This window comes from Melospiza melodia, chromosome 11 (assembly GCF_035770615.1).
Source record: "Melospiza melodia melodia isolate bMelMel2 chromosome 11, bMelMel2.pri, whole genome shotgun sequence".
Lineage (NCBI taxonomy): Eukaryota > Metazoa > Chordata > Aves > Passeriformes > Passerellidae > Melospiza > Melospiza melodia.
The window spans coordinates 17,525,642-17,548,421 of NC_086204.1; the positions used below are offsets into that span (position 1 = coordinate 17,525,642).

Sequence of the window (22,780 nt, forward strand, 5' to 3'; positions counted from 1 at the left end):
TTCTGACCTGTGTGATCCTTGGTGCTAAAGATATTCATCTGCCTGACTATTTTGCTCACCTGAGAAGAAGCCAGTCAATGCTGTGTTTTCTAGCCTGCTGGCTGTTTTTGAGATGAAGTACAGCTCAGCCAGATCTGTGGCTGCTGCTGTTGTGTGTGGTGACGCTTTTTAATCTTATCAACATATGATGTGCTGGTTATGGCCTTGCAGAGCCAAGATGTGTGACAATGACCTTATTCTAAAAATCCCTTGTGACTTGAGTATCAGTGATCTCAGCATTAGCAATGCTGGTAGCACATGTAAAGCTGCATCCTGGAGACATGGGTATCTTTATGCTGATACAATCAAGCAGGCACAGACAGAGCTGTAAAATGCAGCTGGGGAGAACAAGGAAGCAGATAAAGCATCTGATAAACTCATGCTTAAATATGCCCTCCTGACCAAGAAGCTGTGGAGGGGTAAGAGATTTTCTTTGTTCTGATTCTCACTGGGCTCTGGAAAGTCCAATAGTCAGTATTTCCTCATGAAAATAAGTCACAGAGTGCTGTATTGGGCAGCAGCTGTTCTCCTACCAAGGCTCATTTCAATGCCAATGTTTTGCATATACAGTTAGGGAGAACTTCTTGTTTTCAGCGAGCCCAGATCTTCTAACATAATGAAGTTACACTGAGAGGAAGAGGTGGAGGGCTTACTTGTTTCTAAGTACCAGTTTCCATGTTGGATTGAAGCACATTCTCAAGAGAAGGTAAACAGCGTGTACACAAAAGAGTAAGAAATCAAATTCAAAGGTATGAGCGTCTATCCAGTATTAAAATGTGTAAAGGCATAATTTATCTGGCACATGGGGAGACAGGAATGGAAACAGAGGTAGGACAACACACAGACACTGCTGTATAAAACAAAACCTGTGGCTGCACCTGTGAGGAGCATCCTCCTGCCTCAAGCAGTAGCTAATGCCCGAAGAAGCCTTAAGAAAACCTTCATGCACTAGCTGACACAATGCTCTTGCAGCTAATGTTGAGAAACTGCATATGGATGTTTGTCTGGGCTTTTGTTCCTTCTTCTCCCTTACAGTGTGACCACAACCAAATTCAGCATGATCTGAGAGCATTGTGTAAGAATCCTGTGCTGCCCATGTCCCCTGTGTGGGCAGGTAGAGAGCTCAGCTGCTGCAATGATGCCTCTTACGAGCCTACATTCTGTTTGGAACACCCTAGTTTGGAGTAACTGCATTAAACCACATCCTTTGAGGAACTAAATACCTCTTGACCCGCAAAGACAGCTAACTCTGTAGCAGCTAATCTCACCTGCAGTCTTCCCTGCATGCTACAGACTGCAGGTGAGGCTAGCTGCTACACCTGCAGTCTACAACTACTACCGTGTCTACAACTACTACTTGGCAGTAAGGCAAGTCCTGTTATGACAGAGATTATGCTGAGTTGCAGGGGACCCACAAGAACGAGCCAGCCCAACTCCCAGCCCTGCCCAGGACATCCCCAGGAGTCACACCAGCCCTGCACAGGACATCCCCAGGAGTCACACGGTGTGTGCGAGAGCACCGCGCTCGGGCCGGGGCAGTGGGGCCGGGCGGGCTCAGGGCACGTGTGCGGCGGGGCTCCCTCCTCCGCCGGGCCCATAAAGGCGGCGCGGCCGGCGGGGCCGGAGCGGGGCCCGGGCTGCTCCGCCGCAGTCGTGCCCCGGCCGGGCAGCGGCCGAACCCCGCGGCCCATGGAGATCCCCCTCAAGTCCCTCCCCGGCGGGCGGGCCGCCGTTAGCGGGTGAGGGAAGCGGGCCGGGCTGAGCCGGGCTGGGCTGGGCGCGGTGCCGAGCCCTCGGGTCAGCCCGCCCGGCGGGCAGCGGGGTCAGGGCGCGCCTCCGCCAGCGGCTGCGGACTGGGCCGGGCCGAGCCGGGCTGGGCTACCCCATCCCATCCCATCCCGGCGGTCGGGGCCGCGGTAGCGCCGGGGCACGGGGACGGCAGGAGCCGCTCGGGAGGCACAGGGGGGCGGGGGGCGCGGGTGCCTCGGGCTGCACAAGGTAGGTGGGTGGGACGGTGGGTGCTGCCCGCCGCCGGGACGCTGCTGGCAGCGCAGAGCTCCGGGCAGGGCTCACACCGTCGCTGGCCAGGCTGCGGCCGCTCCGCCCGCGGCTGCCGGGCGCGTTTAGCGGGACAGTGACGGTGTGAGCCCCGCACGGGAGCGCTTTCCCCTCCGCTTCTGAGAGGGCAGTGACGGTGTGAGCCCCGCACGGGAGCGCTTTCCCCTCCGCTTCTGAGAAGAACGAAGCGGTGCCGTCCTCTGGCAGAGTGCTGAGCGCTTAGTACAGATCGGGAAGGTGAAGCTGGGGGTGCCCAGGCTGACGTGTAGAACTCAATTCAGTGATGGCTTTTTTTCCCCGTTTTTTTTTTTTTTTCTCCTTCTTGCCCCCTTAGAACCGCAGGGCTCTCGTTAGTAGCTCTCCAAGATGCAGAGCTCAAGCAGATAAATGTTGCTGATACGGAGCTCTGATGGGCACTGTTAGTGTCGCTGCTCTAGTGAGTTACTCATTAACGAAAGTGACTGCGATCACTTACTAAGCGCATTTTAGCTCCTGATTCAATGGTTCTTTTTCTGCTGGGTGAAGAGCTAACTACTACACGTGTATTTCAGGAGTAGGTAGCTGTAAATTGTTGTCCTTACTGTTGAAACCTCTTTGTTGAGTGGAATGCTGAGCTCTAAAATGCCTCGCTACAGAACAGCTGAACAGCAGACTGTCCTATCAGGTACAGCACTGGTTACAGCAACGCAGCTGCTAGAACTGAGTTAGTGCCAGTTGTAATATATGAGACACCTGGCACCTGGATGTGCACCTCAGCGTGCATTATACTGTTAGTCTTCATTCACAAAAAAAATTTGAATGTGTCGGTGCTTCACAAAACACGCGGTGGAAACCCATTGAGTGGTGTAATTACACTACTGTGTCAGGATTTAATTGCTTCATTGCTCTGTGCTGAGCTGGGTACTGTGTTTCAATTAGGTTTAGATTATTAGGCTAATGACCATGTGGTAGAATTAGATGGTTTGTTTTAAATATGGTAAATCAGTGGTAATCTCTTGGAGCTTTTAAACTTCTTCAGTACTTTGGTTGAAGGTTCTAGTTCTGCTGATTTAATGTGGTCTATTTGGATGTAATTTTTAATCTAGCCTAGAAATGAATGAATTCAAAACCAGTTGATCTATTTCACCTGTTGTCCTGTTACCTGTTTCACCTGTGACAAATTTCCTGCTCATAATTGCTACAGTTAATTAATAAAGGGAGCTAAAGACATCAATGAAAATAATCCCTAGCCACAAGTGAGAGTTGTGTAAAGGTGAAAGTGCTGTTATTAGTCAACATCAAGTTTTTGGAATATCTGTAAAGTCTTGACACATCTTTGGAGTAAGCATTATGTTTTTCATGCTATGTATTTGAATATTTTTTAAAAAGTTTATTATAAAGTTTGCTCTTTGATTTGTGAGGGTTTTGACCTATGTCAAAAAAAAAGCTTTTTTTATTTTTAAAGATTTGTCACTTCTGATATGCTTTTACTGGAAGATTAGGGAAGGATTTTGCTGAAGTCTTGGCGTGGTTCTTATGTCATACCTTCATGCTTTAAAATGTGGCCAGATTTGTCTTAACCCTGTTCTGTTTCCTCTTTGCTGCCCACCCCCGGCTGTCAGTTTCACTCTGGGTTGGCTCCTGCTCACCGTGTGCCCACACAGACACTGCTGCCTGCGGGAGAGGCTGGCACAGAGCAGTGGTGGCTTTGGGGGTCAGTGCAGGACTGAAGCATCTTTGTACCCGAGTCCTTGCTCAGTGCTCACAGCTGTAACTATCACATCCTCTTCTGGTCGGTGTGTTTGCATCTTTCAAAGTTTTTGTATCTTAGACGTTACTGAAGCCAGTCCAGTATGTTTTTATTATAAATTTAAATAGGGATATGCTGCCCACAGTTTCTTTTTCTTGGAAGCTTCCCATGTTTTTCCTGCTTCAAAAACCAAAATGGTCCTGCCTCTCATCATCTTCATGGAAGATTGATTTAAGGCTGTGTAGGAAAGATAGCTCTAGAGCTTTTAATATTAAAATAGATTTTTTTTTTGTTGTTTTCGCTTCCTCTTCTGAGGAAACCCCACAGTGTCAGCTTTACTCTGCTTCTTTAACTGAAGTTTCTCTTCTTGTGGGACAGCTGATTCTAGCAAATCAAATGTGCTTTGTGATCTACAGTTTGAGCTTAAATATCTGTGCACTTCAGACAGGTGAGGACACAAAAAGTAAAAATGAAAAAGTATTCCAAGTACCTGAAAACTTGGAATCAATGCTTTTGGTTTTGAGTCTCAGACAAAATGTTATCCTTTATAAAATTCAGAACATTGGGAACAACATTCTGAATGGTAAATGGGACTGATAATCAGCTGGTGTCAGATATGATCCTCTTAACATGTAAAGAGAGAAAAAAATTACAAGTTGTGTTCCTATCTGTGTGTGAAGTAGAAAAGTTCTGAAAGTTTATGGCACTGGAAAACAGGGTTAAAATGATCAGGAGATGGGTAAAGTTTTTTTCAATGTCCCAGTCAGTTGAAAAGGAGAAACCCAAGGTGATTTAAAAGACAACAACAGTCCTTTGTACTTGGTCCTCTGATTTTTACATGTCCAGCTATTTAAATAAATAAATGCCCGTTAATTTAGGCCTTGAAGCTGCATGTTCATAACAGAAGTGTGTGTAAAGCCTGCTCTGGTATAATCTTTAAGACACCTTTTGCTTCTGCTAGAATGTGGGTTATTCAGAAAAATATGGTAACAGTGGTCTCTCTTTGTATCAAATGCAATTTTTTACTAGCAAGTCGACATTTCTTTCTATTACAGACCATCTTATTTAATGCCTATTAAATGTTTGTCTAAATGGTGTGTTTTAATGATCAGACGTGTTTGAATGCTTCTCAATGATGTGATCACAGGAAAATATTTTTGCATTTCCATAAGATAACCCAAAAAACCATTTTGGACCTTTTATGTCATATGGTGATCTGAGGTGATAGTGCAATGAGGAAATTGTCTGCCAAAATATTCTGTTGGTTTCTAATTAATTTTTTTTTTTTGTGGCAGAAATATGATGACTCAGTCAGATTTAGATCTAAAAGAGATGGCTTTGAAAGAGGATTTGAAGTTTTACTTCATGAACCCATGTGAAAAATACAGAGCAAGAGGTCAGATACCATGGAAATTGGCTTTGCAGATTTTGAAGATACTTATGGTTACAACACAGGTGAGCCTCTGGTTCTACTCTTAGGGTAGCAGTGATGTGCAAGAGAGGCAGGTCTGTGCTCCTGGGCCTTGGCCATCCCTGGGTACGTGTTACTGGCTTGAACCTCCCACTTCAGTCCATAAAGGAAAAATACTATGAAAGGCGTTTCTAGTGGGAAGAATAACATAAATTATAAAAGCCTTCTGGAGGTTTTTAGGGCAGTCGTTACTTTAAAGTATTTTTTTAGGGCAGTAATTTGCCTTAAACTATTATGTCAAATTTTTGCCATTTCTCCCTTACTTTAAAGCAAATTACTCTTGCTGTGAAATTCAACACTGTCTTCAGGCTTATTGTCACAGTACTGCTTTTTGTTCCATTCTTGGATTACAGTTCACTGGACTATTTAAAAAGTGATATTTCCTGATATCTAATCAGGAAATTAAGTTGTCCACATTCAATGTGAAGATGCTCTGGTTTCTGATGATGATGGGATGGCTGGGCTACAGGAACTGGATGTGCCTCTTGCTTTTGTCATCAAATAATGCATTTGAAAAGTCTTTACTGTTTGAGATACTACATGGAGGCAAAGAAGAGGGTGTTTGTAAACTGCACTGGTATCACAGTGCAGTTGGTTATGTTACAGTCCTCTAACAGTGACTGCATGTGGAGGGAAGCAAAATGGGGCACACACATAGGTAGAAATTGCTTTTTCTGAACCTTTGAAATGCAAGACTGACATCTGATGGTTTGCAAGAACAGCTAAATATACATGCTGGGTTGTTCCTCTTCCCTCAAAGACAGGACAGCAGACTTTGCATGTGAATGATGACACAAAATACAACTTCACCTGTCTCTGGAAATGTTCAGTACTGCCACCTGTACTAACCTGACTTCCATTTCTGGGGCTATCACTGAACATGTAATATTTCTGTCTGCTGCCCCAGTCTCCCACTGTCCTTTGTGAGCAGAAGGAGTGCTCTTCTGCTTGGTTTTCAAAGGCCACAAGATTTTTCTGGACTGCTGCTTGAGACTTTTCTTATCAGCCCTTGGTTTTGCTCAGATGTCAGGCTTGGGGATATCCTCCTACTGCTTGGGATATCCTCCTGCTACTGTCCCTACGAAGAAGCTTTTGTGGAAAACCAAGTGTGGGATCTCAGCACCTCGAGGCGGAGGTGCAGAGTGGCCGAGAACATCCTTGGGGGGCTCGGGAGTCCTGGAATGTTCCCAGAAGTGTCTGGTGGCTGGACTTTGATCCTGCACAGGAGACGACACCTGTATGAGGATGGGGGGATTTCACTGGGTGAATGGTGGAGGGATAAGTTAATTAGAGTGTAAAACACAGAGTTTAGGATTTCTGTGCAGGGGGGTCTAAAGAAGTAAGATGGAGGAATTGGGGTGTGTCCTGTTCTTCTTCTTCTTCTTCTTGGCCTCCATCTTCTGTGGTGATGGTGGCACTTTGGGATTGGTTATTACTAGGAGTGCACCGGTTAATAAGGGTAGAAGGTATTGGGGAAAAATTATAAATATTGTACACGTAACTTCGGGTATAAAGATCAGTGACCGCCCCGGGGGCTCTCAGTGTGCTCATGGCTGGCTTGCTGTGCAGACCTCTGTCGGGCCGAGAGAAAATCTTTTAGATAAACAATTAATAAACACCGAGACCGAGAAAAGATCAGAAGTCTCTTCTCGTCCTTTGGAGCGCTGGGCTGCCCAAGGCCACCCTGGGCCTTTCCAGGCCACCTAAACAGCCGAGAAACTGACAACCAAGCAGTTCCGAGGCTCTGTTTTTGTTTTCCTTGGTGGTGGTGGTGGAAATGGGAACATCCATATGGCAGGGGAACACAAGTCTTCAGTGGTAACTCTGCTGTTTGCTGTCCCTGCTTGTTACAGCCCCCTTAAGCAGCACCTGGGTCAGGCAGGTGAGGCTCTTTATTGCTCTAATCCTGTGCCATGGCAGGGGTAGGAAAGGAGCAGGAGTTTGTCTGTAGCAAAGCAGAGCCTTTCAGGGGTAGCAGGGTGTGCTGTTAAGTTGGCTTCTCTGCCATTTGCATCCTCCACAGAGGTTTTGCAAATCCCAGCTGGAGCTGTTGGTCCATGAGGTGTAAAAGCTGCAAGTGATGGAGCTGTCTGCTCAGCTGCTGCAGTTGGAGTCTGTTTCACTTACCCTGCATGTGATAACCTTGCCTTTGGGAATCCTGTGCCATTGGTTAAAGGGTGCTCTGCTCCTGCCAGAGTTACAGCAACAGGCACCTGTCTGGTTTGTGTTTATTGTAATTTAAAGCTGTTTCCAAAATGCTGGTGCTTGACCACTGTTCAAAATTCAAATCTATTTCTTTTTTTTTTCCTCTTGTTAGCTTGTTTTTTTTGGTTTGAGTAACCAGCTGGTGGTCTCATTCAAAGAGGAAAACACTGTTGCTTTCAAACACCTATTCCTGAAAGGCTATTCTGGAACTGATGAAGATGACTACAGCTGCAGTATATATACACAACAGGATGCTTATGATAGCATTTTTTATGTTATTAATCAGGTAGGTGTGAGTTTTAATTTAAAAACCTGTATTGATACATATAACTTTGAGGTTTCAGTTTGCTTTCTAATGCAAAAAAAAGATCACTTTCTCTAACTTCTATTTCTGTTTTTGTTTTTAAACTAGTACAGGAACTTAAAGAATATATCCCTGGGGACCCTTGGTTATGAACATGAAGAATCAGGTCTAAAAATCTGTAAACAGCAGTACAAGAGAGGCACCATGCTCCCTTCCAATGATACTCTGAACATAGATGTTTCTACTGAAACAGGTACAGTACTGTTGTACTTAAAATGTCTTGCTGTGGAGTATTTGAATTCTAGTTTTGAAGCTTAAAACAAATAGCTTTTTGTGTGGCAATCACAGGAACATTACCATGCTTCTTGCCTATTTCCCTCTTGGCTTTTAGCACCTGTCTAGAAAAGACTGCTGTGATTATAAGGAGCTCTCTTCAACCACCTACAAATCCTTGCAGTTGATGCTGAGGTGGTGTTTTGTTGTTCCTTTTCTTGAACACACCTGTTCCCCTCCATGCAGGAGGTTCAAATAGGGAATTCTGGATGCTGGGCAGTCTGTACCTTCCATGGCTGGGTGCCCTTTCTGCCTCTCAGAGCTGAGTCCTGGCTGCTCACGAGCTGGTACACAAACCTGCTTCTGACCCCACTAGCTGGGCCTCTGAATGGGTTTGCTCAAAATTCAGGTTTTGTCTCATTAGGACTTGCTGTACACACTGATCATCTCAGTTTAATGCCACTTTCACTGTGAAGTTTTTATGCTAACATATTTTCCTCTTGTCTTTCCAGAATGTATCCTTTTAAAGCCAAAGGAACTAACTGGTAAGAAGGCAGAACTGAAGCTGAACTCTTCTTTTTTCAGTCTTGAATTTTACAGGTGAAGTCATGGGGTTTTTTAAATTATTCCAACTTGTTCTTTCATGTTAATATGATGGATTCTGATTTGTGCAGTCTGTGTATATCTCTGTGATATTTAAATATCTTTGTGCGCTTTTTCAAATATGCAGGCTTATACAGGTTGAAATCTCCTTCAAGCTGAAAGGCATTGCTCTTCAGACAATCCATGCCCGTGAATTGCCTGACTGCTATGCATTTCAGAACACTGTAAGTGAAAGTTTGGCCTCTTGGAATACTGCTCTGTAGGCAGTACATGTCATCTACTCAAATTATGTCTACACCATCCTTTATGGTGGCCCCTTTCTTAAAGCCTCTCTGATCAACAATATTAATACATGCTGTGTCCAAGGCACTTAGCAGGATTTATTTTTCTGGAATGCAATCTTGCTAATCCTGTTTCTGATGTAGCTCTGTATTTTCAGATAACTTTCAACAATAGAGCCCACAGCGGAAAAATCAAGGTCTATTTTGATAGTGACACTGAAATTCAGGAGTGCAAAGACTGGCACATATTTAACTCAGGTAAGTGTGGTGCATGTGTGTTTGCAGAGCAGCACTTATGGGTGTCCCTTTGCTTTCCCTGTCTGTGGCAGTCTGTCCAGCAGGACATTCCCCAGCCTGTTCATCCCCCCTGCCTGTAAAACAATGCAACTTGCCTAATGCAATTCATCACCTCTTGCTAATCGAGAGCTGGGAAATAATCCCTTTTGTGAGTGTGCTGTGAGATGACATGATCACCTCTCCATGCCAGTGTGTGTTACCAGTGAGCTCCACCTGCAAGGAGGGTGAATGTCTCTTCCATAGGTTTGTAATTGTTGTGCTGCTCTGAGACAACTCAATTTAACCCACTAACACTGGATACATTTCCAACTGAAGCCTCCTACAGCTTTCAATTTTGTTTTCTTCTAACTGATTGAAGCACACTATTTCTGAAAGCTTGCTTTTCCTGTTGGTGCTTTTTTTGCCCCTGCTGGTAGATTAATGACATGTATGAGCAAAGGCTGGCACCTGCCATGTATTTCCAGTGTTAGGGCTTGGTCTGACAGCTCAGAAATGTGCACTAAAGCGCCCCTAAAGAAACAGCAGCTGTGGTAGACTGTGCAACTGCTTCTCCTGTGTGGTGACTTTCTGTAAAGGACTGTGATGGAACAATATCTTTCAGTGTGCTATATAGTATGATGGATTAATAAATACATCAAGTGGCCTGCCTTTTGCCTTGGCAAAGGCAGCTTTTCTCTGATAATGCTGTGTTGTACCCATATTAAAGTGGTAATTTATAGAATATTCTGAATAACCTCAAAGTGCCTTGCCTCAACTACCTGTTCCTGAGTACTTTATTTTGTGTCTAATCACCAGCTGAGGGAGCATGCATATTTCAGTAATAAAGGTGAGCTGAAGGGCTATTGCAATTATTAAAAATGAGTGTTTGCCTGTTTGCCTCTTTCATATAGTTAAAAATGTGTGCTATGGAAAAGATAGGGACTGTTGATGTGAGAAAGCAAAGGACCTAATTTGTGTTCACATTATGGGTTTTAAATTTGTGGATGAAAAGAAAACAGTACAGAAAGTCCAACAAGTTTATTGCAGACTAAGGTGGAATTTTTTTAAAAATTTAATGGTGTTGATACAGACCAAATCTGCATTTCTTTTGCCTCATGTAGTTGTAACACTGTGGAAGCACAGATGGACAGGTAAAAAGGAGGATACCTGTATTAATGTACCCATTTTTGGGTTTATTTTGAAGAACTTGAACATATTTCTCATTCTTGAGGTCCAGTCTCCATGACTGTCTTGATGTAATTCTCTGCTGATCTGTGTTCAAGATATACTTGCAGGAAGAATATAGCTTGTAATCCATCTGCTTTGGGGCGAGAGTATTTGAATTGTTGAAAAATGTCACATAACTTGCATTAAAAGAGATGTGGAAAGATTTAACCTTATTGCCTTGTCTCTTTACAGTTCTCCAGAAGAACACTCAGTATATTCTGGTCTTTGATGGGTTTGTCATATTGAGTTGCTTGGCCTCTCTCATCCTGTGCACACGATCCATCGTTCTTGCCTGGAGGCTGCAGAAGGTGAGCACAGGGCTCGTGGCCCCAATGCTGGATTGGTCTCTGCTGCTTTGCTGCTGGTCTTGTGAGGGGAACCTTCTGAAACATGGGGTGTTAAAGTGAGAAAATCTCCTGCAAGATGTCCCTCTTACTGGTACCTCTAGGAAGGATGTGCAGGTATCTTGGTGGACAATTGTTAACAGTATCTTGGTGGACAATTGCTAACTGTGAGTTGATTTTATTTCTGTTTGTGTAGTACTGTAATTTGAAGTATTTTGTTGTGTCTGTCCATGGGCAAAAGAAGCATACTTTTTTCCCCTCTTTCTTACAGAATTTTAGACAAAATGATTCTGAGTCTTTGTGCTGCAAACAGGCAATGTGTCCTGCACCTCCAAACCACAAATCTTTCTTCCCTGGCTTCAGAGTAGAATTCCCACGGAGGTCTAGTTATAAATTAATGCCTTAGTGAATGTCCCTCAAAGCCAGCTCTAACTGGAGAAAATATAAAGCACAGCACATAATCTAACTCTGGCTGGTTTTTTTGTAAGCATGTGGCTCATGAGAGTTAGAAGAGTCCATGGTAGGTAGGCTATGAAAACACAAATACTTGTTTATCTAGCTCAATATATCCTTTCTGTAGCTTGGAAACAAGACCAAGAGTCAGGAGGACATGATTCAACAGAGGCATTGTCAAACTGCTCTCAGGAATAGGCACTTCACATTTATTCCTGAGCAAAAAGAGCAAGTGAAAGCAGATGGGCTGTGCTGGGCAGAGGTGATATTGTTTGCTCTATTGGAAATGAGAGCTCTTGCCCTGTAGTTGCCTTTGAGTTCTTTTTCACTTCTTTAGTTGGGTGCCTTGCTCTGTTAGAGGTGGATAGAACCTATGGTAAAGGGGATAACAGGCCATGGTTAGGTTGGTGGGAATGGATTATGAAATCAAGTGTTCTGTGGAAAGTTCATTTTCACTGGCCTAAATCCATCTTAAGTTTTTTTCTTATTTATTTCTGTTGCCATTGAGAATCAGCTTTAAATTACTATTCCAGTGAATACTATAGGAAAATGGGTTGTGTGGAACTTGAACATTGCCTTGTTTTTCGTCCAAGGTGATCTGTAACTAATGATCTAAATGCCTGTCAACAGAGATTTGTGAATTTCTTCCTGGAGAAGCACAAGCGCCGTGTGTGCTATGCTGACCGCCTGGAGTTCCTGAACGGCTGGTACGTCCTGGTCATTGTCAGTGATGTCATGACAATCATTGGGTCAATCCTAAAAATGGAGATAAAAGCCAAGGTAAGAATCTCATACTTCAGCTAAAAAATTGCTAATCTTGCTGCAACCATGTGTAATGTGCTTTAATTTGGGGACAGGTGGAAGTGAGCTATAACAGTCAATAGTCATCTGTTTGCTTATTTCAGTCAATTCCCTAGTTTATCTAATAACTACCTTTAGTCTCTCTTCCCCAGAGTCTTTCAGTAACACCATGTAGGCCATTTAAACATCTTATTTCCAGTACTAAGACACCCAATCCCTGGTATGGGACCTGTGGTAGGCAGTTCCCAACAGAAAGACTCAAAAATTTGAGTTGTTCATTCTGTAGAAGTAGCACATACAGGACTGGGGAGCCACGAGTCCTCCCCTTGAATGACACAGGGCTCTTGATGGCTTGTGGGGCTGGACACAGAGCTGTCACAGCTTGCTTTCCTGGCCAGCATTGGCACAGACAGTGTGTGACCTGCTCATCCTTGACCTCCCTGCCTGGGCTTGCTGAAATCAATGTGCTTTGTCCAGCTGGCAGGAGGATTTTGGGGTTGGTTTTGTGTTTTTTTCTATTTTTTTTTTAATCTCCAATAGATGTGTGTCAACAATTCATGTGTTCACAAAACTTTGTGTTCTGGGAAAAGCAGAGTAGGTGCTGTGCTGCTCCTGCTTCATGTGTACTGAGGCTCAAAGGGCAGATGCCAGAGTGGCCTTCAGAGGAAGCACTTGGGAATCACTGGCTGTAGGTTGAGGTGGGGATTGAGGGTAGGAAAACTTGAGCTAGATGGCTCTCTTGTGCCCACTGCAACCAGTTCCAACCTTCTAAAGTAAAGTGCAAGTAGATTTGGTTGTAGTAGAAACAATGCTGAGGTTCTGATCTGCTGGCAGAGAACCTGTTCAGAGATGTAAATGCATGGAAGCATGGAAAGAGCTGTAGTCCCAAGGGTCACTTTTCATGTAAATGATGGCTCCTGTGTTCTAAATAGTGAATGAGAGCTTCTTTGCCCAACAGCAAATAGTAACCTTCTTTTTAGACAAAAGTTTTGAGTTATCCAGTCTAATTTTGAAACGGTGTTGTAACCAAACTAAGGGCTTTTCTTCTTCCAGACTTTGCACTTCATGTAAAATTTCAAGAATATCAGCATAGGTGTACTTTCATTTGCAGCACTGTTGTGTTTGAATGATCTCAGTAAATAACTGCAGCTCACATTGATCTGATTTTTGTGATGTAGCAACAGGCTTTCAGTATTAGACTGTCCTGCTTTGTTTGTTTGAACTGCTGAAACTTGAATAGCTGTCAAGCTGACATATCTACTGCTTTGTAACTTGACCACCTGCTCTCTTTGGATCCCTCAGAACCTCACAAGTTATGATGTCTGCAGCATTTTACTTGGGACATCAACTCTGTTTGTCTGGGTTGGAGTCATCCGATACCTGGGATATTTTCAAACCTACAATGTAAGGACAGAATCAAATGTCTAACAATTAAAGCATGTATATATGCTTTTTTTCAGATCTCTCTCTAATTTTTTTTGCTTTTTTTCCCCCCATCTTTTCTTCCCTCTGACTTTGTAGGTGCTCATTTTGACTATGCAGGCCTCGCTGCCCAAAGTGCTGCGGTTCTGTTGTTGTGCTGGGATGATCTATCTTGGCTATACTTTCTGTGGTTGGATTGTCCTGGGGCCTTATCATGAAAAGGTACATCAGCAGTATCCCTCCTTTTGTGGTGCAATGATGGGAATATCTGTGTATGTGTGTATAGCTCCTAGCCAAACCAACAGAAATGTGTCTTAAATGGAAATGTCTGTTTACTAGCTGTAATGCGAACATGGAAGTCATTCCATCTGTACTTCCTTCTACCTGCTCCTTTTAACAAAATAACTATTCTTGCTTTTACTGCGTGCTCTCCAGCCCCAGGCTGTTTTGGTGAGGGGATGGTTTGCCCAAGCTATGACCATTGGTCTGTCTCTTCTGCCCTCTTCTGGCAATCCCACTTCAGCTGGGTTACAGAGGCACTAAATAGTTCACTGGAACTTTTTTTTTAGTCTCCTTGGCTCTGGCCTTGTTTTTCCAAATCTTTCCAGTGCCATGTAACTTCAGCTCCTAAATCGTGACTCATAGAGGGATGGATGAATGCTTGTCTTGTTTGCTTTGCTTCCTGTGTGGGGGCGTGCTGTTGGTTTGTTTGTTTGTTTTCTTAAGGTTCGTATCAAAGTGTGTGCCTGGTATGTCTTGTCTGCAACCTGGGTGCAGGAGTAAGGCTCTGTATATTCTAGAGCACAAACCAAAACAACCCCAAAGCTTGTTTGCTTTTCCTCTTGGCAGATGCTCTGTGTGACAGTTTGAACAGAGGCAGATTCCTGTTGTGGCAAACTCTAAATGTCTGTTAATGACTAACAAATGTCTGACTCCTCGTTCTGGATCTCTGGGTGCACACAGTGTGTGTGTGATGGGGACATGTGCAGTGCTTTTCCAGCTTGCCCTGCCCCCAGAGCTTGCATTGCTCTAGCTTACTGTAATTCCCCCTTTGGGCAATGCAGGTGTTCAGCCTGCACGTTCCCCCCAGAAATGACAATCCATTTCTCTGTGGGATGCTGGATGCAGAGGGATCTTCTGCCACATTGGAGGCTCAATTGTTTATAACATTATAAGGCACAGCATAATTACTGTTGTAACCTCCCTGCAACAAGTACCTTGTCTGAGCCAAAGGAGGAACAATCAACAACATGCTTATCTATGAAAATGTTACCTCCTCCCTAAATGTCATGGATCAATGTCAAGGGAAGCAGCTGGAGCTGCGGAGCATTCCCGTCCCTGCCAGTTCCCCAGTGTCCCACAGGAAGGCAATGTGGCACTGTGCAAGGCAGCCCAGCCCAGGGCTGCCTTCCCGGGGCTCTCCAGCACGGAGCCCTCCTGGAAGAGAGGGGAAGAGTCTCCCCCGATGTGCAGAAACACTGGAGAGCTCCTTATGCTCAAAAATATAGAAATACACCCTCTGCTAGGGTCAGAGAGAGGGAGTGGGTGTCCTGCATTTTGTGCTATGTCAGTCCAGGGGATTCCAGGTGAGCAGCCCTTAGCAATGTCCCTGTGTCAGTGCATCAAAACTTGAGCTGCTCAAAAATTACCTGTGCCATGCCTCCTTTCTTCCTGGATAATGTACTGCTGAATTGCACAATGGCTTTAAAATTCAACTCAAAAAATAATGATAAAATAAGCCATAGGTGTGAACCAGACCTGCTGTTCCTGTGCACCAATATATTCTCCTTACAAGCATATACCTCTTGACATCTTGTTTTCATTGTAGGGCCACAGTTGTGTTAGTTCATTGATAATGCACAGTGTTTTAATGTGGCTAATTATTTATATTGTCCATCAAATTAGAGTTAAGAAATCCAGTTATTTGGAAGGGCAGAGCAAAAGGGGAAGTGGGCTTACCTGGTAGCTTCAGGACACATTCCAGTTTGGGGAAATGGAGTTTGGAGTTTGAGACTGTCCTTGAAATTAAACCATGGTTTTTGTACAGAGTATGCTCCAGTAGCTTTATAATAAAGCTGTAGCTTGTACTTACAGCTCATAGAGGTCTTCCTGAGTGACAGATTGTTAATTCAGCTTGGACCATTTGAGTTCTGAAGGCTGTGCTGACTCTGGCCCCTGAACACAGTATTGATTTATTACCCATACTCCAGTAATGCTGCAAAGCTGGGAAGCAGAGAATGTGGGTGTGTTCTCAGCATACTACCACTAATTTACTGTATAGGTTCTGTGAAATCACTTCAGCTGTGCTTTGGGAAATGGAATGATACTTTTCTGCAGGTCCAAAATTGTCTATAATTCAGTAGCTTGCTGTGGTGGTCAGTTATTGACTGTTCTGCCTGTTGAACATCGCAAGTTTTATTTCTTGATAATAAATTTTCTTATGTTTGATCTCAACACATCGTGCTTAGTCAAGATGATAATTCTACATGTTTCTGTTACTGATGTATATTTTGGCCTGAATGGAAAGTGTGGTAGCATTTAATTGCCTGAGTTGGCTTTTTTGTCTGCTTTGAGTAAAACTCAGTCTTTGAGTCTTGATTGATCTTCACATTCTGCTAATAATTTGTACTCATTTTCTAGTTTGAGGATCTGAACACAGTGGCTGAATGTCTGTTTTCTTTGGTCAATGGTGATGATATGTTTGCAACATTTGCTCAAATCCAAGAGAAGAGTTCCCTGGTGTGGATGTTCAGCCGATTGTATCTGTACTCCTTCATCAGTCTGTTTATATACATGATCCTCAGCCTTTTCATTGCACTCATTACTGACTCCTATGACACCATAAAGGTAAAGCATTTGTTTTCTGTTACACTTCTATTCAGTTTTGCATTAATTTTTGTTAATCACTCAACACCATACCATCTACCATTGCTTCTGATGTGTGATGAGATTATTAAAAATATTTTCCTTTAGTCTGTGGCAAAATTGGAAGGGTGGCTGGGTTTGCTGACATCTCAGAGATGTGCCTTTGGCAGGAGCTTGGAAAGGTTCAGGCAGATAACTCTAAAGTCATTTAGGTGTCCAGGCCTCCTTAATGTGCTTGCTTAGAAATGTGTGGTTAAAAGGAAATGTCTTCTGAGAGGTGCACTGCTTCTCGTTCCAGTTAGAATTGTGGCATCCATTTCCAGTATGGACTGCCTGAAAGTGAACCTCAGTTCTCAGTAATTACTTTTTGTTCTGACCTCAGGTGCTCTCTGCCCTCTGTGCTGCTGGTGGCCTCAGTGGCCAGTGGGGAGGGAATGTGGATCCCACCCTCCAGCCCTCATCTCTTGCTTGTCTTGGTGTCACACACAGGCCAGCAAAATAATGCTGGTCTGACATGAACTGCAACTTCCAGGCCAGGCAAGAGATTTACTTTTGAAGCACCTCAAAATTTAGCTCAATTGTCTGTGCTTCTTAGTTTACTGGATGATCTGATCTGCAAAATGGTGTTTTGCTGACTCTTCCCTCTGAGCATTTTACACAGATCAATTGGGAGCTGTTTCAGTATGCTGAACTTGTTTTTTCATAGCATTTCTTCAGCATGGCAGTATTGAATAGTCACACTGGAACCCTTCAAATCCAGAATTAAAGGTTTTAGGGAAAAGAAGCCCAGGGCACTTGCAGTGAGAACAGCAGCTCACTGTGAACAAGGGAGAATCAATACCATCATGGCCTGAGATCACTTGCTTGTCCTTATGGGCAGCAAACAAAACATAAGAATCAGTGAACAATGTGAATTTACACTGTTGGTGGAGCAAAGCAAGCTATGTAGTGTTTCTAGGATGGGAATGGATTCTTTCCTTCCTGCAGACATATTGAATTATTGAACCAAATAATCTGGTTTAACTGTCACACTCTAGAGGAAATTTTAGAACATTTCATGACCAGTAACTTCTCGTGTGTTGTAATTGAAATGCTTTTTCTTTCAGAAATACCAACAAAGTGGTTTTCCAGCAACAGATTTACATGAATTTCTAAAAGACCATAGCAGTGCTGGCTACAGAAAAGACAGAACTTCTTTTCCACTCATCTGCTGCTGCAGGAGGTCAGTAGGGTGTTTTTAATGTGTGTTTTCCTGAGAAGCAGTACAGTTAGCTTCTCACTGCAAAATGCTGCTTCACGAATGCTGGAGTATCCAGAATTCAGCCTGGAAATATTTGGGTGCTGCTGTTCCTCCTGCACTTTACTTCATGTTAGATCTTTAGTCAGGTGCTGATGGAAAGGAAGCAGTTCTGAGCTTAAGCATGTTTTAACTGTTGTACTTTTATGAAAAATGCTATGCAGGAACTGATGAGAGGACTGTGGAGAACAGCATAAACTACCAAGGGTTCTGGAGCAAACCAAGCCTTTGCTTCAAGCTGACTGTTTCTAAAAAGCTTTGCTACTAAGCTTGGAGAAGTTGCAGAAAGTGAGAGGGTGATTCAGCCACAGGTGCTTGATCCCAAAACTATGCAGTGTCAGAGGCATACTGTTGGAATACCATTTGCCAGAATGTCGGAAACTCACTGGTAAATGTCTTCTTGTAGGCATTGTGGCAGGGGTCCTTTTTAAGGTGGTGGTGAGAGACAAATGTCTCATCTGGTGCTCGCTGGTCTGCTTTGAATTGTGTTTCTGAGGCAGCATGACACAGCTCTGAAACTTGTTAGAGACAGGAGGGGCCTTGTCACTGTCCCTAGGCAGTCCAGGATAATCCATTCATGTGCACAGAATGGTTGTGGGCACTGTGCAAGGAAGCCAGGCTATGAGAGAATGAGCAGACTAAAATGTGAACACTTAATCACAATTGGTGTAAGAAATCCTCTTTTAGAAGTAGGATTGTTGTCTAATGATATACTGATGCTTTTGTGAAATGCAATTTTATGCTTTTGGTGTACCCTTGCAGAAGGGGACCCATAGCCACAAAAGGAACATGTGAGATGATGATGATGGGCAGGTGTCCTGCTGGGGGCACGCAATGAAAACCAACTAATTAACAAGAATTTCAGCTTCAGGTTTCACCTGCAAGTCACTGTGCAGAGTAAGAGATTTGTGTGCTTGAGCATAATAAACATAGACCATAATATGCTGTACAGTACTGAGGGCACAAGCCTGGTGATGGAGTGATAATCTAAAGCTTTTGCTACTGTGGGAGGTTTTGCATCATTGTCCAGTGCAGGAGTCAGAGTTGTATGTGGAAATGGGAGAGCAGAGGACAGAAGGATCAAAACTGAGCTCATATGGGTAGGTGCTTCCTGTTGCATTTCTTGCTGATTGGAGAATTGTGAATTTTTTCTTTGCAGACAACAGAGTGATGACAACTTGATACTCATTAATTGATGGCTGCACATTGAAATTCACTACTGATACATGCAAAGAAAACATAGTGGTGTGGAGAAGGATAATTCTCCAAATTGCAGTGGAACCTGCCATCTGGATCTGCCTCATGAACAGACTTGTCTTAGCTAATTCAGGTTTTGGGGGGAGAAATCTATTGATGTGACAGCAGCTGGCTGACCAACAGGAGACCCAGAAGCTGTGTCTGGAGGAGAGCTGTGAAGAATTCTGTATTCTTGCCTCAAGTTCTGTCATGTTAGAGAAGACTGATCCTTGAGCATTGTCTGTGGAAGCTCTGCTGGCTAATGACATTGGGGAGGAAGGAAAATGGCCTTGAATCAACTGCTGTTAATAAGAAAAAGAATTATGCAAAAATAATTTTTAAAAAATAATCCTGTGTTTAAAAGTATTAAATAAAAAGAAGTCATGAAGGGAGGAGTTTATCACTTAACTTGATGCATTCAGCCTGTCATTTCTACTTGGCACATTTCATTTTTTTGGATTAAATTTATGTAAAACAAAAAAGCTGCACAAAAGTGGAAAATAACTGTTGTTTTCCCTCATGTATATAATTTTACCACAAACCACTTATAGGTCACAGTCTTTTCTTTAACAGCTTTACTAAAAAGCAGTTTGTTATCCTTTTATCTTTTTTGGCTGTCTTTTCGATTATACCCACAGTATTGATTTATACTGTGTCCAGATTCAACTTACTGCTTTAGCTATAATTAAATACTTTTGCAGGGTAGAAAACTTTCATGGTAAGCATTATCTGAAGACTGCTGGAAATATTTTTTTCCTTCTTTTTTTTTTTTTTTTTGGTAACATTATACTGTTGTATTGTCATAATCCAGAGGACAAATTCAGACAAAAACAGTGCCTTTGAATTTTGCTTCTATTTCAAGCACATGTTAATTGGAAGAAAATATGTGGCAACTGAGCCTTGCAGTTGGTTTGTTCAGGTGACTTTCTAGCTGTCTTTGGGATGGGCAGCTATAAAGACTGTACTTTCCTTTTTCCTCCTTATAAGCTTTATTCAATGAGAACAGACGACTTTGGGGAACTTTAAAAGGACTTCCAGGATAGTAGTGCATAAATGTTAACCAGGTACTTCTGGAAACTTCCAGGGATGCTGGCAGTTCCTGGGCTGGGTGTACTATTATATGAGATGCTCCACTTGTGTCTCTGCACTATTTGCTCTCTAAAAAAGCCACTCTTCAGTAGGTGATGTCAGTGTGTTGGTTTGGACTCAGTCTTGCTGTGTGTTCTTAACTACTAATGGTGCTCTCTGCAGCTTCTGCCTTGTCAGTGTTTCAAATGGCAAAGGCAGTTCAAAATGCTGCCCTGATAAGAGTGAGATGAGTGGCAGCTTTTTTTTTCCCCTTTTCTTTTGTTTATTTTAATCTCCTGCCTAGTGATTACATTTGTAACAATTATACTTTTATTGTTGTTGAAAGTAAATGACATTGCTTTGGCTGCAGCTAGGTGTCTAGAACAGATTTTTGGTGTCAGGATTTTGATGCATCCAGATTCTGCACATTTTAATGCTTCTATTGCTGAGATGTATTTGGGACAGTGAATTTTCTTCCCATCCCAGCTGTGCAACATGTTGCTGTGGCCATAACTGAAATTGCTACCAATAACCAAGACATTGTGCTCTTAGCAAAGATTTTCTCTAACAGTCTTTTCATAAACTGTGTGATCTAGAACAGAGCATTGCTGTCTTCCACTGTTGACAGAAGAGCCAACCTTTCTCCTGGTGTTTATTTGCAGAACTTGTTTGGGGCAATGTTAGTATTTTGGTGTGTGCTCTGGGGCCCTGGATAAGCCAAAAACTCTTCTGCAGACTGCAGGGGGGTCAGCATTAACTGGCTGCCAAGGTCCCCCTGTCCCTTACAATGTGGAGTCTGTTTGGTGATGTACAAGATGCTGATGATTTCTGAATTTGCAGCTATCTTACTGGTTAGCTTTCTGGAGTGCCTCTTTCTAAATCAGACATTTTAAATCCATCATGTCTGAAAATGAGCTGAGTTTTCCTTACTGCTGTGCCCTCTGCCAGTTCTAGCAGAGATCTTGGGTTAGAGACTGGAACCTAGCAGAAGCAGATGGTAAAGCAAGTGTGTGGGTAATTAGTGGTGTAAGGCATGAACAATGTAAGAGGCTCATCCCCTCCAGAGGCTGGTGCCTATTCTCTGGAGCAGCTGAGGTGCCTCCCATGCCCCTGACACCGAGCCATGGTGCAGGAGCTGTGGCTCTTTCTTAATGTGACCTGCCAAAATCACTGCTCAGATAAATACTTGTTTGTGAGAGAATCCCTCAGGGAATGAGGGAAAGCATTATCAACAAAAGAAATGCAAAGAAGACTTAACAATTCTTAACTGTTTTTAAGACTTGGTTTCTGTAATGGAATCATAAGGCTTTCTTGTCCAGTATTGATTTTTTATTATTTGAATCATATGAAATGCTTGCTAGCTAGACTGCTGCTTCAGCCCTACCATATTAGAGCAGGTCACTAATGTGCTGTAGAAACCACTTTTTATCTTCACCATCTGGTGTTCTGGTTTTTTCCCTCGTGGAAAAGAAGATAAGACACACTTACTGGAGGCTATTACTGTCTCTCTGTTCCACAGAGGTGAAACTTAACAGGAAATCTGGCATATGTTGACTCTGAATTCTGCACATTAATACAGATTTGAACACAGTTGCTGGCTAATAGGTGGTCCCAGTCCAGCTGCTAAGGAGGTAATGCACAATAATGGAAGCAGAACTGGAACATAAACTTTTGCAAAGTGCTCTGAAAAAGGGATGTTGCCTTTCAAAGTCTTGTTCTTTGGGAATAGGAAGCTTTTGCTAATTGCTTATAGGACTTAACAAAAGGAGGATAGAAATGGATGAGACAATAAGAAGCTTGATGAGACTTGGACAGGAAAGAAGAGAAGAGAATTTCCTAAGCCATCTTCAAGGTGAGCATTCAAGTGAGGGGAATAGAGTCAATAAGATTTTGGGCTCTTATTCTGAGGTTTTGCTTTTCTTTTTTGTTTAAAACAGAAAAAAAATTTGACATGGAGTCTGTTTGGCATTTCATATATTATGTTCACGTGCAAGGTTGTACCTAGGCTTTAGCACCTAAGTTTCATGCTGTAGTTGTTACCAGGATTTCTGAGAAGTGGGACAGAGATCTTCTGCTGAGATTTTGTTTAGTGAGTTCAGCTCTGAGCAGAGCTGTGCCTAGGTCTGCACTATTGGGCATATGCTTGCCCTCAGTGAGTGATTGAGATGGGTAACAACGGGTCGGATCTGCTTGATCAGAGGTATCAGATAAATGTGATTCTGTACTACCATCTACTTTTGAGTTTGGCTTGTCTTTGATTGCAAAGCTGTGTGTGCTCACTCCGGCCCCTTGGAGGTGGCATGAGCAGCCAAGTTTCTGTATCACACTGCTGGGTGTGAAATGGTTCTTGTTTGCTTTTCACACTGTGTTTCAAAGAACAGCTACGTGTGGTGCTCTGCTGTCTGTACTGTCCGGATCTATTCGCAGAAGTTATTGCAGTTTTATCTGGGTTTTGCATTTGTTTCCTAATGTGTGAATGACGATGGACCTTCTGACGGGCTTTTCGGGCGGCACAGCCCTTTGGCCTTGTGCAGCTCGGGGGTCTCGCTAGCGTTCTCTACAGCCACTCGTGCCGGGGGAGAGCCAAACCCTGGTCCCGGGGAGGGGACGAAGTCCTGGGCGAGTTCTGCCGTTCTCGGGCCGGGGGCAGGTGCGGGCGGGGCCGGACGGGTTAAGGCGGCGGGGCGGGCCGGGGAGCGGAGCGGGGCGGGCGGGCCCGCGCTGGCGGCGGCGCTGGCGCTGCTCCGCTCGGACCGGGGCTGCCGGTGGGTGAGTGGGGCCGGGGCTGCCGGTGGGTGAGTGGGGCCGGGGCTGCCGGTGAGTGAGTG

The 22,780-nt window shown here is 43.6% G+C and overlaps 1 protein-coding gene across 3 annotated transcripts; it reads left to right on the forward strand.

The window, feature by feature from the left end:
• The first annotated feature begins 1,680 nt into the window (after positions 1 to 1,680).
• Positions 1,681 to 19,292, forward strand: MCOLN2 (mucolipin TRP cation channel 2). 3 transcript variants are annotated; one of them, XM_063165165.1, is made up of 14 exons: positions 1,681 to 1,778; positions 5,122 to 5,281; positions 7,615 to 7,788; positions 7,915 to 8,059; positions 8,592 to 8,679; positions 8,810 to 8,906; positions 9,122 to 9,221; positions 10,659 to 10,774; positions 11,894 to 12,043; positions 13,367 to 13,468; positions 13,586 to 13,708; positions 16,127 to 16,333; positions 17,458 to 17,573; positions 18,808 to 19,292. In XM_063165165.1, the coding sequence occupies exons 1-14, from the start codon at positions 1,729 to 1,731 to the stop codon at positions 18,842 to 18,844; spliced, it is 1,665 nt and encodes a 554-aa protein (XP_063021235.1). In that variant the 5' UTR covers positions 1,681 to 1,728; the 3' UTR covers positions 18,845 to 19,292. The 3 variants fall into 3 exon arrangements, with proteins under 3 accessions (XP_063021235.1, XP_063021236.1, XP_063021237.1); XM_063165166.1 differs by lacking the exon at positions 1,681 to 1,778 and adding an exon at positions 1,977 to 2,037; XM_063165167.1 differs by lacking the exons at positions 1,681 to 1,778; positions 5,122 to 5,281 and having other exon boundaries at positions 7,652 to 7,788; positions 7,920 to 8,059.
• Positions 19,293 to 22,780: the final 3,488 nt, after the last annotated feature.

Excerpts from the sequence above, each read along its gene's own strand:
- MCOLN2 (XM_063165165.1), top strand. The coding sequence starts at position 1,729 with ATGGAGATCCCCCTCAAGTCCCTCCCCGGCGGGCGGGCCGCCGTTAGC. Across the intron at positions 12,044-13,366 it reads AAATGGAGATAAAAGCCAAG|AACCTCACAAGTTATGATGT; the intron begins GTAAGAATCTCA and ends TGGATCCCTCAG. Across the intron at positions 13,709-16,126 it reads TGGGGCCTTATCATGAAAAG|TTTGAGGATCTGAACACAGT; the intron begins GTACATCAGCAG and ends CTCATTTTCTAG.